This window comes from Geotrypetes seraphini, chromosome 1 (assembly GCF_902459505.1).
Source record: "Geotrypetes seraphini chromosome 1, aGeoSer1.1, whole genome shotgun sequence".
In the NCBI taxonomy this organism is placed as follows: Eukaryota; Metazoa; Chordata; class Amphibia; order Gymnophiona; family Dermophiidae; genus Geotrypetes; species Geotrypetes seraphini.
This window is the reverse complement of record NC_047084.1, coordinates 442,644,239-442,657,820: the sequence shown is the minus strand read 5'-3', so window position 1 is coordinate 442,657,820 and position 13,582 is coordinate 442,644,239. Positions and strand designations below refer to the sequence as shown.

The 13,582-nt window shown below is 46.7% G+C and overlaps 1 protein-coding gene across 8 annotated transcripts in view; it reads right to left on the bottom strand.

Moving 5' to 3' along the window:
* The window catches only part of IKBKG (inhibitor of nuclear factor kappa B kinase regulatory subunit gamma), an 83,943-nt gene that overhangs the window by 16,043 nt on the left and 54,318 nt on the right, over window positions 1–13,582 (bottom strand). For all 8 annotated transcript variants that reach the window (XM_033920226.1, XM_033920235.1, XM_033920216.1 and 5 more), the window contains 4 exons: window positions 12,632–12,784; window positions 11,016–11,112; window positions 10,765–10,914; window positions 10,485–10,627 (listed from right to left, as the gene is read on the bottom strand). In XM_033920226.1, coding sequence (XP_033776117.1) covers window positions 10,485–10,627; window positions 10,765–10,914; window positions 11,016–11,112; window positions 12,632–12,784 — 543 coding nt within the window. The remainder of the gene's footprint in view (window positions 1–10,484; window positions 10,628–10,764; window positions 10,915–11,015; window positions 11,113–12,631; window positions 12,785–13,582) is intronic.

Genomic DNA, 13,582 nt, shown 5'->3' with positions numbered 1-13,582 from the left:
CAGTTTTTCCATAAGATTTTAGATCCGCCAATTTGAATCTTGGAGTTTATCCATAAAGATTGATTTGTAGATTTACTTATTGGAATAGGTGTTAAATTACTAATATATCGCAATGTTTTCCATGTGTCTGATAAAATTCTGTTCTCCTTATATATTCTAGGCAATGTAATACTAGGAACATGAACCAAGTTTAATGGAAACAAGAGACGCCATTCTAAATATAGCCAATCCAGGGCATTCTCCATGAGTTCTGGGAGGATCCAATACATACCCTGACGTAAAATATAGGCTTGATGATACCTATAAAAATTAGGAAAATTTACCCCACCCTCCTCAATTGGTTTTTGAAGAGATATTAAGGCAATTCTAGGCATTTCACCTAGCCAAATAAATTTCATAAGGATACCATTAAGATTTTTATAAAAGGACCCATGAAAAAAAATTGCTATCACTCATTTGATAGCAAACCACAGGCAATATCATCATTTTAATAGTTTGAACTCTCCCCCACCAAGAAATGTGTAAAGGATTCCATTGCTCACACAACTCTGTAACTCTTTTTAATAAAAGTTTTTCATTCTCTTTAACTGTGTCGTCCAATTTATTTTTAATCTTAATACCTAAATATTTTAATCCGTCTTCTTTCCAAATGAATGGAAAGGAATCAAACAATCCTTTAGAACAATGCACATTCAAAGGAAGAATTTCAGACTTACTCCAATTTATTTTGTATCCTGAAAATTTTCCAAAAGTATCAATCAATTCCAGCAAACATGGAATGGTAGTTTCTGGATTTCTTAAATAAAGCAGAATATCCTCTGCATAAGCTGAGACTTTATATTCCCAGTCAGAATGAGGAATACCCTGTATCCCCTTTGCTTGTTGAATGGCTAATAATAAGGGTTCTAAAACAACATCGAACAGCAAAGGAGATAAAGGACAACCTTGTCTAACCCCCCTCTGCAAATTAAATCTCTCAGATAAATTATTATTAATATTCAATCTTGCAGAAGGGGAGCTATACAACGTTTTAATCATTTGTATAAATCCAGGCCCTATACCAAACCAATCTAATGCTTGATACATAAATTTCCATTCGACCCTATCAAAAGCTTTCTCTGCATCCAAAGATACAGAAAACGGATCATTCATTTTTTGGGTTAAATTTAACATATGAAACGCTAATCTAGAACTGTTAGATGAATGTCTTTTAGCAACAAAGGAGAAATTAGGTTCTTACCTGCTAATTTACTTTCTTTTAGCTTCTCCAGACCAGTAGAGGTTAACTTTACGAATGGGTATATATCTAATCATGACCAGCAGGTGGAGACTGAAAACAAAACTTTGGGACAGTATATACTATCCTCCCTTCTCTATTTCCCTCAGTCTGCCGAATAGCCAAGCAGAACCAAGAACTGGAAAACAGGAAGAAAACAATACTCCGAACAGGAGTAACAAATAACATACCCAAATGCTGTTGGAAAATGCAGAGGAGAAATACCCGAAGGAAAATGTCCCCACAGCTCGCCAGCTAAGCCAGCCGAGCCACAGCCGCTGTTCTTTAATTCTCCCCGGCCCTAGAAAAATACTAGAACCCGCAGCAAAAAACAAAAACTGCCCGCGAAAACAGCCCCAACAACAACAACAACAACAGACAGGGTGGGGACCTCTACTGGTCTGGAGAAGCTAAAAGAAAGTAAATTAGCAGGTAAGAACCTAATTTCTCCTTCTTTAGCACTCTCCAGACCAGTAGAGGTTAACTTTACGAATGGGACGTACCAAAGCAGTCCCTCTCACGGGCGGGACCCCCGAAGGGCCGATACCAGAACACGCTCACCGAACACCGCGTCCCGACGCGCCTGAACATCTACCCGATAATGTCTAACAAAAGAATACAAGGAGGACCAAACCGCAGCCTTACAAATATCCACCGGAGGCACGAGCGACGACTCAGCCCAAGAAGCCGCCTGACCCCGAGTGGAATGAGCCTTGAGAAACTCCGGAACAGGCTGCTGTTTCAGAAGATAAGCGGAAGCAATCGTCTCCTTGATCCAGCGCGCAATAGTAGCCTTAGAAGCGCCAGCTCCCCGACGAGGACCAGCCAGGAGGACAAAGAGATGATCGGACTTCCGGAATTCCTGGGTCCGCTGCACATCAGAGCGAAGGACCCGACCGACATCCAACTTGCGCAGCTGCCGTTGCTCAGAAGAGCCCTCCCGACCACCCAAGACCGGGAGAACCACCGATTGATTGACATGAAAAGGAGAAACAACCTTCGGCAGAAAGGAAGGAACAGGCCGCAAGACGACCCGCTCCCTAGACAACTCCAAGAAGGGAGCCCTACAAGAGAAAGCCTGCAGCTCAGAAATACGCCTAGCAGAAGTAATGGCCACCAAAAAGACCGCCTTCAAAGTAAGGTCCTTCAAAGAACAGTCGTCCAAGGGCTCGAAAGGCGGGCGCACCAAAACAGAGAGAACCAGATTAAGATCCCAAGAGGGAACCGAGGGCCGTAGGGGAGGCCTAAGCAACTTGGCCGCCCGCAGAAACCGAATCACATCAGGAAGAGCCGATAAACGCTGACCTGACACCAACCCTCGAAAGGTCGACAGGGCCGCAAGATGAACCCGGAGAGAAGACCAAGCCAGGCCTCTATCCAGGCCATCCTGCAAGAACTCTAGAATGTTAGGCAGAGAAGCGCGAAAAGAGGTCACTTCCCGCGCCCGACACCATTCCTCAAAGAGACGCCAAACCCGCACATAAGCCCGAGAGGTAGAAAGCCTCCGGGACCCCAACAGTGTAGCGATCACCTTGTCTGAATATCCCTTCTTGCTAAGGCGACCCCTTTCAAGAGCCACGCCGTAAGACAGAAGAGAGACGGGTCGAACAAGGGAATGGGACCCTGCATCAGAAGGTCGTCCGAGAGAGGCAGAGGAAGAGGAACCGCCACCAGGTGCCTCACCAGATCCGCATACCACGGACGTCGAGGCCAATCCGGAGCCACCAGCACCACCAAACCCGGATGGTGAACAATGCGAAGAAGCACTCTGCCCACCAGCGGCCAAGGAGGGAACACATACAACAGCCCCTCCGTTGGCCACGGCTGGACCAGAGTATCCAGACCCTCGGCCAGCCCTTCCCTGCGACGACTGAAGAAGCGGGGCACTTTGGCGTTGCCACTCGTGGCCATCAGGTCCATCAGGGGCTGCCCCCAATCTTGCACTATCAACCGAAACGCTCCGGCGCCGAGAAACCACTCTCCTGGATCCAGGAAGTGACGACTGAGGAAGTCTGCCTGAACATTTTCTACCCCGGCTATATGAGAAGCCGAGAGGTCCAGAAGATGGGACTCCGCCCAAACCATGAGCCGAGCCGCCTCCTGCGCCACAGGAGTGCTCTTGGTGCCCCCCTGACGATTGACATAAGCCACCGCCGTGGCATTGTCCGACAGGACTCTGACCGACTTGCCCAGCAAAAGGGAGTGGAAAGCTAACAGCGCCAGCCTGACCGCTCTGGTCTCCAACTCGTTGATCGACCAGGAGGCCTCCTCCGCGGACCAGGTGCCCCGAGCTGAGTGGCCCATAAACTGAGCCCCCCAACCGAGGAGACTCGCATCCGTAAGGAGCACCGTCCACTGCGGGAGATCCAGACCCACCCCCTGAACCAGGTGAGGGGTCCGGAGCCACCAGCGCAGACTGCAGCGCGCCAAGCCTCGCAGGGGAACCGGAACATCCAAATCTTGCCTCCGGGGAGACCACCTCCGGAGCAGAGCATACTGAAGAGGACGCATGTGGGCCCGCGCCCACCTCACCACGTCCAGGGACGCCGCCATTGACCCCAGGACTTGGAGGAAATCTCGCGCCCGAGGACCCCGGGATGCCAAAAGCAGGCGAATCTGAGATTGCAATTTGCTCACCCGGGCCTCTGGAAGGAAGACCTTCCCCAAGGAGATGTCGAACATAACCCCAAGGCACTCCAGACGCTGAGCCGGGACCAACCGACTCTTGGAAAGGTTGACCACCCAGCCCAGCGACCGGAGAAACTCCACCACCCGAGCCGTAACCCGGGAGCTCTCCTGCAACGACTTTGCCCGAATCAACCAGTCGTCCAGGTAGGGGTGAACCAGGATGCCCACCGACCGCAAGGCTGCCGCGACGACCACCATTACCGTGGTGAACGTCCGAGGAGCCGTGGCCAGACCAAAGGGAAGCGCACAGAACTGAAAGTGCCGCCCCAAGTTCGCAAAGCGAAGGAAGTGCTGATGAGAGGCCCGAATTGGAACCTGCAAGTAGGCCTCCGTCAGATCGAGAGACGTAAGAAACTCCCCCGGCTGAACCGCCAGAATGACCGACCGCAGCGTTTCCATGCGGAAAGACGGAATCTTGAGAGCTCTGTTGACCCCTTTCAAATCCAGGATGGGCCGAAAGGTCCCCTCCTTTATGGCCACCACAAAGTAAATGGAGTACCTGCCGGTGCCCCACTCCGTAGGGGACACCGGCACCACTGCCTCGAGATCTAGCAAACGCTGAAGGGTCTGACGAAAAGCCTGCGTCTTCCATGGAGTCTGACATGGAGAAGCGAGGAAAAGGTCCGGCAGAGAGCGGGTAAACTCCAGAGCGTAACCGTCCCGCACCACCTCAAGGACCCACTGATCGGACGCGATCTCGGCCCATTTGGGGAAAAATTTGCGCAGCCGGGCCCCCACCGGAACCAAAGGGGGCGCCGGCAAGGAGTCATTGCGCAGGACGGGAAGCGGGGGAACCGGCGGAGGGATTCCCTGCCCCCCGACGGGCCCCCCGAAAGGGCTGCATGCGCTGGAAGAACCGACCCCGGGAAAAACCCTGAGCCGGGAAAGAAGCAGCCCCACGCCCCGGGCGATACTTGCGAAATTCCCGCAAACGCCCCCGGGCAGCCCCACACCTAGACGCAGGGCGGGCACGGTCCTCAGGCAGACGGGGCACCTTCGAGTCCGTCAGAGTCTGAATCAACTCATCTAATTCCTCTCCAAACAAAAAGACCCCCTAAAGGGAACTTTAGTAAACTTAGCTTTGGACGCAGAATCCGCCGCCCAAGCGCGCAGCCACAAAATACGCCGCGCGGCCATGCCATAGACTTAGCCGAAATCCGCACCAAGTCATAAAGAGCATCTGAGAGGAACGAGGCAGCCATCGCAATCTTCGCTACCTCCTGATCCACTAGAGACCAGTCATCAGACTCCCGATCCAGGACACGCTCAGCCCACCGAAACACGGCGCGAGCGACTAGCTCCCCACAAACAGCCGCCTGGACCCCAAAGGCAGAGACATCAAAATCATACTTAAGAAGAGTCTCTAACGCACGCGCCTCCGAGACCCTAAGAGCAGAACCGTCCATAACAGGCACGGTATGCCGCTTAGGAAGTGCCGAGACCACCGCGTTCCCCATTGGCGAAATTAAGGTAGCCCTACCTCCCTCCGGGACGGGATACCCAAGAGCCAAGGCGCACACCAAACGAAACTGCGCCCATAGGCCACTGCGCCAACACAAAATCCCGCAAATCCTGACGCACAGGAAAAGAGCGGGAACCAGGACAGACCCCCTGAAGCAGAGGGGCCCCCATACGCGGGGTCTCCGGCGGCGCCACTGCAAAAATGCAGCACCAAGGAGACCTGCTACACAGGTCTAAAAGCTCATCCCTCTGAATAAAAAAGCGCACCACGGACGCATCTGCTCTGGAAGACGGGAAACCCGCCGCCCCGCTGCCAACAGGCGTCCCCTCTAGAGGATCCTGGAAGCCCGCCAAAGCAGCCAGGTCCTCAACCAGGCCAACACGCTCCTCCGCCCACCAATTCGCAATCCAAGCCCCCCCGCGGGCGCTTGGATGAGGGAGGAGGAAGAGGGGACGCCAAACGAAAAGAGGGAGGCAAAGCCATAGGGGGCGCGGAGGGAAACCCCCCCCGAAACCCCCCAGGCGCACGTGGGACCCCCAAAAGTCCGCACAAAGAAAGAAAATAAATTGGGGGCAAAAAACCCCTGGGGGTCCCCAGGGACTCCCTGCCCCAGCAGGGGTCCATGCTGAAACCTGCCCCTGTGTTCGCCATACAGGGGGAAGGTCACCTGAGGTTGCAGACAAAATGGAGGGGCCAGACAAAGAAAATGGCGAAGTTCCCGCCAAAAATGCTCCCTCCATGGCCTGTAGCGGCTGAGAAGACTGAACAGTCTCAGCCGCTAAGACAGGCAAGTCGGCATCAGCTGTCAAAAAATCAGCTGAGAGGGAATCCTTCGGGGAATCCCTCCGTGGGCGGTTGTGGAAGACCGGGCTTCCCCACTGCTCCAAGCCGACTCGCGAGGCACCATCGGCGGGGAGCTCTGGGTGCCTGCAGCCGCTGCCGACGGAGCTCCACCACCTCACCGACCCAAACCGCCGAGTTCAGGCCGGCCGCGAGTGCCTCGCGGCTGGACTAAAATTGTGGCCTACTCCCCCGGAGAAGGGCACAATTGCTCCAGACGCGACCTAGCTATAAAAAAGTGCTGGTTACATGAAAAAATACAGTAAAATACAGTTTTCTTAAAGGGAAACAACCCTTCAGACCAGCACTACCTCAGGATTTTTTTTTTTTTTACAGAACAGACTCCACAGGCTCTCGAAGCAATATGCCTTGCTTGACTTAGGGGGCAAGGCTTACTGCTGAGGCTCCTCTAAAAAAATGTGGGGAGGTGGAGGAAGTGGGGGGAGGGACCCCGCTCGTGACCCGCCGGGTTTGACACCCCCGAGGTCGGACGGACCCCCAAACAGGGCCCGACCAAGCTCCGTCCGGCCAAAAACAGGGACAATAAACCCCTAAACAAATTCCAACAGCCCTACCAAGAGAGATGGGTACAGATCACTCAACACCTGCTGGAGACTGAAAGAAGACTGAGGGAAATAGAGAAGGGAGGATAGTATATACTGTCCCAAAGTTTTGTTTTCAGTCTCCACCTGCTGGTCATGATTAGATATATACCCATTCGTAAAGTTAACCTCTACTGGTCTGGAGAGTGCTAAAGAATCCAGTTTAGTGCATATCAATAATATAAGGGAGAGCCTTAGCTAAGTGCAAAGCCAATAACTTAGCCAAAAGTTTACCATCCACATTTATTAAAGAAATAGGCCTGTAGTTTGAAACCAAAGTAGGATCTCTATTTAACTTAGGCAAAACAATAGTTAATGATTCAGCCATAGTACCTGTAATACAACCATTAGTAAGTTGTGACTGATATAAATTTAACAAATGAGGTAAAAGAATAATTTGAAATGCTTTATAAAATTCTACCGTGAAACCATCACCACCTGGAGCGGATCCAACTCTAAGAGACTTCAACACTGTTTTTAATTCTTTTAGAGATATAGGCTCTTCTAAACTTCTTCTTATATGGACAGCAACTTTGGGACCAATAATTAAGTTTAAAAATTCTAAACCATCTTTTTCCCTATCTAAATAAGGCTCAGAAGAATATAGGTCTTTATAAAAAGTTAGAATGACTTAATATCTTTTCAATCTGATTATGTGTAATTGCTTTATCATCTTTAATTGCCATAATATTACTCCTTCTTTTCCTTGCTTTGAGATAATTTGCCAATAATCTTCCCGCCTTATTAGAATTTCCATAATATAAATAAATTATATAAATAAAAAACCAAAAAATGGTCTTAGAGACATTTGGAGCATTGAGATAAAGCACCAAATTAGTGCATCTCAATGGCCACGACTTTGGTCTTGGAGGTTAAAATGTACGGTGTCAGCATCTATGAGACAAACTTGGTTTTTTCTTTTACATAGAGCTTTATGGACCCCTACACGTTTACATAGAATTGATAGCTCTAAATCTAATAGATGCTGGCACTGTCATGTTGAAATTGGGACATTAGACCATCTTTTATTCTTTTGTCCATTCATTTTAACATTCTGGAAATCAATTTGGCCCCAAATTAATAGGATGCTAGAAAATCCAGTAGCCTTGACATATGATACTATATTATTTGGAACAACAATGAGAGCAAGAAGTCAAATATCATCAAACAATAACAAACTTCTTTTTATTTTAACTGGAATAGCAATACAACAAATCACATATAATTGGAAAAAACATGACAGATTGAATTATACATTCTGGTGGAACTCAGTATACCATATATACAAAATGGAACTCACTATAGCAACACAAAAGGGATATATAAGTAAATTTCAAAAAATATGGAGACCATTAACTGAATATTATAAAGAATGATTAATTTTCCCATGTTTAGAATTTGATAAGAAGGGAAGGGGGGATTGTATTAAAACTTTATTCATGTATTGAGGTTCTGAAGGGAGGGGGGAGGGGATGGGATATTATTATATTAACTAAAAATATATAAATTTAGATTTCTGAAATATTAAAAAGTTAAATCAAATATTAATAGATGAGCTTATCAAGTATGTATATATAAATTTTTATTGAGTTTATGTAATTCACTTGATGTAACAATTGAAAATGAATAAAGATTTAAAAACAGAAAAAAAAAAAAAAGAATTTCCATAATACAATGTTTGTTTGGAAAACAAATCTTTCCTAATTAATTAATTAATTATTTCCAACGGCCACTTTGAGTTTAACTGTAACAGTTTAGGCAGTAAATTCTCAAAAAATTGTATAGCGTCTCCCCCTTCCAAATTTTCGGCCATACCAAGAATTCTTATATTTTTCCTCTTTCCCCGGTTCTCCATATCCACTAGTTGATTTTTAAGCAGCTCCACAGATTGCCTTTCTGCTTCACACTTTTGCGTGATAACTTCCACCTGCTCGACTCTTTCCTCAATCAGCGACATTCTCTGACTCTCAATCTGAATCTGCTGCTTTAGGCTTACGACTTCCTCCTTTACCTCCGTTATTTTATTTGCATTGTCCTGCAACATTAGCTTAATTTTAAACAACTCTGACATGATGTCAACCTTTTCAAACATTTCTTCATCATCTATTGGTATTGGCACTTTCGTCGGCGTCAGCTGTGTGAACTTTGATTTCTTCGCTGTCACACCCAATGTACTCAGCTTCTCTGACTTTCCCTGCCGCATTGCCGCCATTTCCGACGAAGATTTCCGTTACTTTTAGTAAGGGGCAACAATTATAAAATGATTTATTCTTTCAGTTAGTTGCCTTGGGCTTAGGGAGCTCCGCGGTTATGCTTCCATCTTGCACACTCTAAGTCACGCCCCCCTCTCTTGATCCCTTTTTAAAGATGGGCGTAACGTTGGCTATCTTCCAGTCCTCCGGGATCATGCCTGTTTTCAGGGATAGATTGCAAATTTGCTGCAGTAGTTCTGCTATCTCCTCCTTTAATTCCTTCAGAACCCTTGGATGGATTCCGTCCGGACCCGGGGATTTGTCAGTTTTTAGTTTTTCTATCTGCCTGCGTACATCTTCAAGGCTCACTTTCATGGATGTTAATTTTTCTGCTTGATTTCCATTGAAGAATTGTTCAGGTTCTGGTATGTCGGATGTGTCTTAGTTTGTAAATACAGACGAAAAGAACATGTAAAGTCTTTCTGCCACTTCTTTCTCCTCCTTCATCACTCCCTTCCTGTCTCCGTCGTCCAGCGGTCCCACCTCCTCCCTAGCCGGTTGCTTCCCTTTAACATATCTAAAGAATGGTTTGAAATTTCATGCTTCCCTGGCTAGCCCCTCTTCATACTCTCTTTTGGCTTTTTGAACCACTCGGTGACATTCTTTTTGATACTTCCTGTGCTCTTTCCAGTTCCCCTCAGTTTTGTCCTTTTTCCATTTCCTGAATGAATTTTTCTTATTGCCTATCGCTTCCTTCACTATTTTAGTTATCCACGCTCCAGTAACCTCTCAGTATATTCCAAGCCTCATTCTGAGGCTCCAATAGCTTCTCTCATTGTATTCCAAACCTCACTTTAGTACTCCAATAGCTTTTCTCAGTATGTTCCAATCATCAGAGATTTGGAGTACCCTCTAGTGGGAAATCCACAGAGACTTCTCTCATCCCCATGGATCCTAAGGACCCAGAAGTCATAGCTGCAGTCCCTGTTCCCGTACAGCTCTCTATTCTCTCGTAACCAGCTATACTGCACTTTTGAAAGGGAAGAAATAAATTGTCCTGATCTTAAACTGGAGAAATGTCAAGTTCTCCCAAATGTCAAGCTTTTTTTACATGCTTTTGCAGTACTTCTCTATGGTCCTCTAAACTTTTTTTTTTTTTTTATGATTAACAGTAGCAGGAATGTGAAAGCCCATTTATATATGTCATCTGATCAATGCAGGCTTTAATCTCTGCCATTCCTGGAGATAGATTAGCAATTGCTGCATCTGTCCTGCTCTGTCACACTGTTAATGTACTATTGGTTTTGTGCAAACAGCATATGACACAAGGCTCTAAGCATATAGCTTTAGTAAATAAGCCTAAATGGTTTCTGCAGTCACCCCGTGAGAGTGGTAGATTAAATGTGGCCTCCAGCAGAACTTACCTGCTGGTTCCCTCAGAATCAGACTTCAATTTCTCATAGACTTTCTGCAGCTGATCCAGTTGTTCCTGTAAACGTTCTCGCTGTTCATGCAGCTGCTCTCGGGCTCGCCTCTCTGCCATAAAGTCCAGCTTGTAGATCTCAGCCTGCAAAAGAATGCATGAACAACACTATTCACTCAGTTGTTTGTATCCATATTCAAGGCCATCTGCACACACTGATCTGCAACATGTGACTGGAAGTAGAAAGACCATGCTGGAATTTTCTACATCTCCATCCTGACCTGTGCCTTTAACACAGCAACAGCTTCCTGTGTGGTCTTGTGTTTCTCAGCCTCTTCTTTCAGCTTATCTATTAAACCTTGTTTTGCCCCTAGTGCCTCTTCTGCTTGATTAAGCTGCTGAGACAGGTCCTCCAGATGGATGCTCAACTCCTAAAAGAACAAAAAAAAATAAAAATAAAATAAAGTTAAACGAATAAAAGCACACAGAAGCCTAGGCTGCCTACACCTCTGCAGATTGAAGAAGTACTCACCCTGTTCCTCGTTTCAGTGTCCATGCTAGATTTGATGTGCAGGTCGTATTCCTGGAAGAGCTGATGGTATGCTGCTTGCAACTGAGCTAGTTTTCTCCTAATGACAAAGAGGCAAATTTCATATTATTATCCCACCATCTTAGAGCTGCACTCCCCCTCGTTCTATAAAAGAACGGAACTGCTGCAGCTGGGGCTGTGTGTGGGTTCCAAGTAAAATGTCATTGGGCAATAGAAGTGGTTCTCAAACTTCCTTCGTGATCGTTCCTACATTGTCAACACAAACGGCTCCAAATCCGCTTCATGGACACCATCCTGTGGTGTTCCACAGGGCTCTCCCCTATTCTCTTCAACATATATATGACCTCCCTGAAGCTCCTTAAACTATCCCCCCTTGAAACAATTTACACATATGCAGACGATATCCTCATCCTCCTCGAAACAGATCCAAACCTTACAAACCTCCAAGAGAACATCACATCATGCATAATGAGACTTCACGCCTGGTCCCTCTCAGTACAGATGAAATTAAATGAATCAAAAACAAAATTACTCTGGCTCGGCCCAAAATTAGCTCACCTGCCCGCCCTCTTCACCCTACCCACAGACCCTGCTCTACACCTTGAGTTCTCAAGCAAGGTCCTTGGCATCACTATCGACTCCTCCCTTTCCCTCAACGATCACCTGAATTCCCTGGCAAAATCTTGTTTTTTCAGCCTCCACATGCTGAGGAAAGTTAGATCCTATTTTCACCAAAAGCATTTCACCGTCCTTGTACAATCCATCATCCTATCCAAACTCGATTATTGTAACGCCATCTACTTAGGCCTAACGAAAAAAAGTCTTCGTAGACTCCAGCTTATCCAGAACACTGCGGCTAAGCTGATTTTTGCTAAACGCAAATATGACCACGTCTCCTCTCTACTTACCAATCTTCACTGGCTCCCAGTACTTTCCAGAATTCATTTCAAATGCTCCTGCCTGGCTTTCAAGATCATTCACGGCATCCTTCCGCCCCTAATCCCTCTATCCTTCCTCGCCCCGACACCAACTACCACCAGATCTGCCCACAGACATAAACTATCCTTCCCCTCTCTACACGGCATCCTCCACGCAGGTAAACTGGGTAGATCCCTCCTCTCCAAAATCACCGGCCTCTGGAACGACCTCACTGTCCCGCTGCAGAACCTGGACTCCCTCCAACTATTCCAAAAACAACTGAAAACCTGGCTTTTCTCTAGCATATAATAATCTCTTCTCCTGATTACATCCCTTCTTTTTATGCTTTGTAAACTCTTTCTCTTCTCTCTTCCCATATTTTTTAAACTCTGTAAACCGTGTCGAGCTCCACTTCAGTGGAGAAGATGCGGTATATAAACCTAAGGCTTAGTTTAGTTTAGTTTAGAAGTTGCACGAAGGACTGGGATCTGTGGCTGGCCTAAGAATGCTGCACTAGCAGTTCTATACCCTGTATTGCATTTGATTTAATCAACAACCACTATTCTGTCAGTTCTTAAATATAATATTAAATTTCAGCATTTCTAACTAGAAAGCTTATTATATACTGAAACGGACACAAAGAGAGCATATTCTTCATTTAACCAAAACCTTGGACTCACTTCTCCTCAGAGCCATTCTGCCGCTCAACCTTGAGTGCAGCTTCCAGATTCTGGACCTGCAAACGCAGCTGATCCACCTGAACACTGTGCTTCTTCAGCTGCATCTCTGACTCTCCTTTCCGTTGCTGCAAAGTATCACTCGTAATCCGGTGCCTAGAAAAACAAACCACAGTACTCTGATCAGAGGATATAGGTGCTGATGTTCAGATTTAATTTAAATATTTTCTATACCAGTTTTTGTAAACTCACAGAAAAAGTGGTATAAAATATATAAGGAGAAGTTAGATCTTACCTGATTATTTTCTTTCCACTAGTCTCACCAGACCATTCCTGATAAGAGTGTTATATGCCCTCCCACCAGCAGATGAGGAGACTGAGAACTACTAAGTGATATCACTCTATAAGGTGCTGTACAGGCCCTAGTCAACCAGTATTTCTATTAAGACAGCAGAAAATGGTAGCAACAACAGCCCCCTACTCCACAGAAATGCAGACCAAATGTTGCAGAAAACCAATTGAAACAGGAGGTATACGGAAGGAAAAGGGGAGGGACCTTGCCACCTGAGTTTGACACCCCCAGGGCAGCCCCAACCAGCAGCCAAGAAGGAGCCCTGGGAGAGAAGCAGAGATATTAGGAGCCAGAATGAATTATAAACACTGCTAACTCCAGTAACATTTTCCCCCAAGTCTACCAGACTAGTCGAGGCTGCACAGGCTCACACCTCTACCACATGCTGGGAGACTGAGAAATACTGACTCTGGGAGAGGCTACAGAGCTAATTTACAGCTCCACCAGAAGTCTATATTTATTTATTCAGTCTTCTATATCAGTGTTCTTCAACCTTTTGACACCTATGGACCGGCGGAAATAAAATAATTATTTTGTGGACCAGCACTGGTCCATGGACCGGCGGTTGAAGAGCACTGGGCTAAGTCGTGGGCCAGACCCCA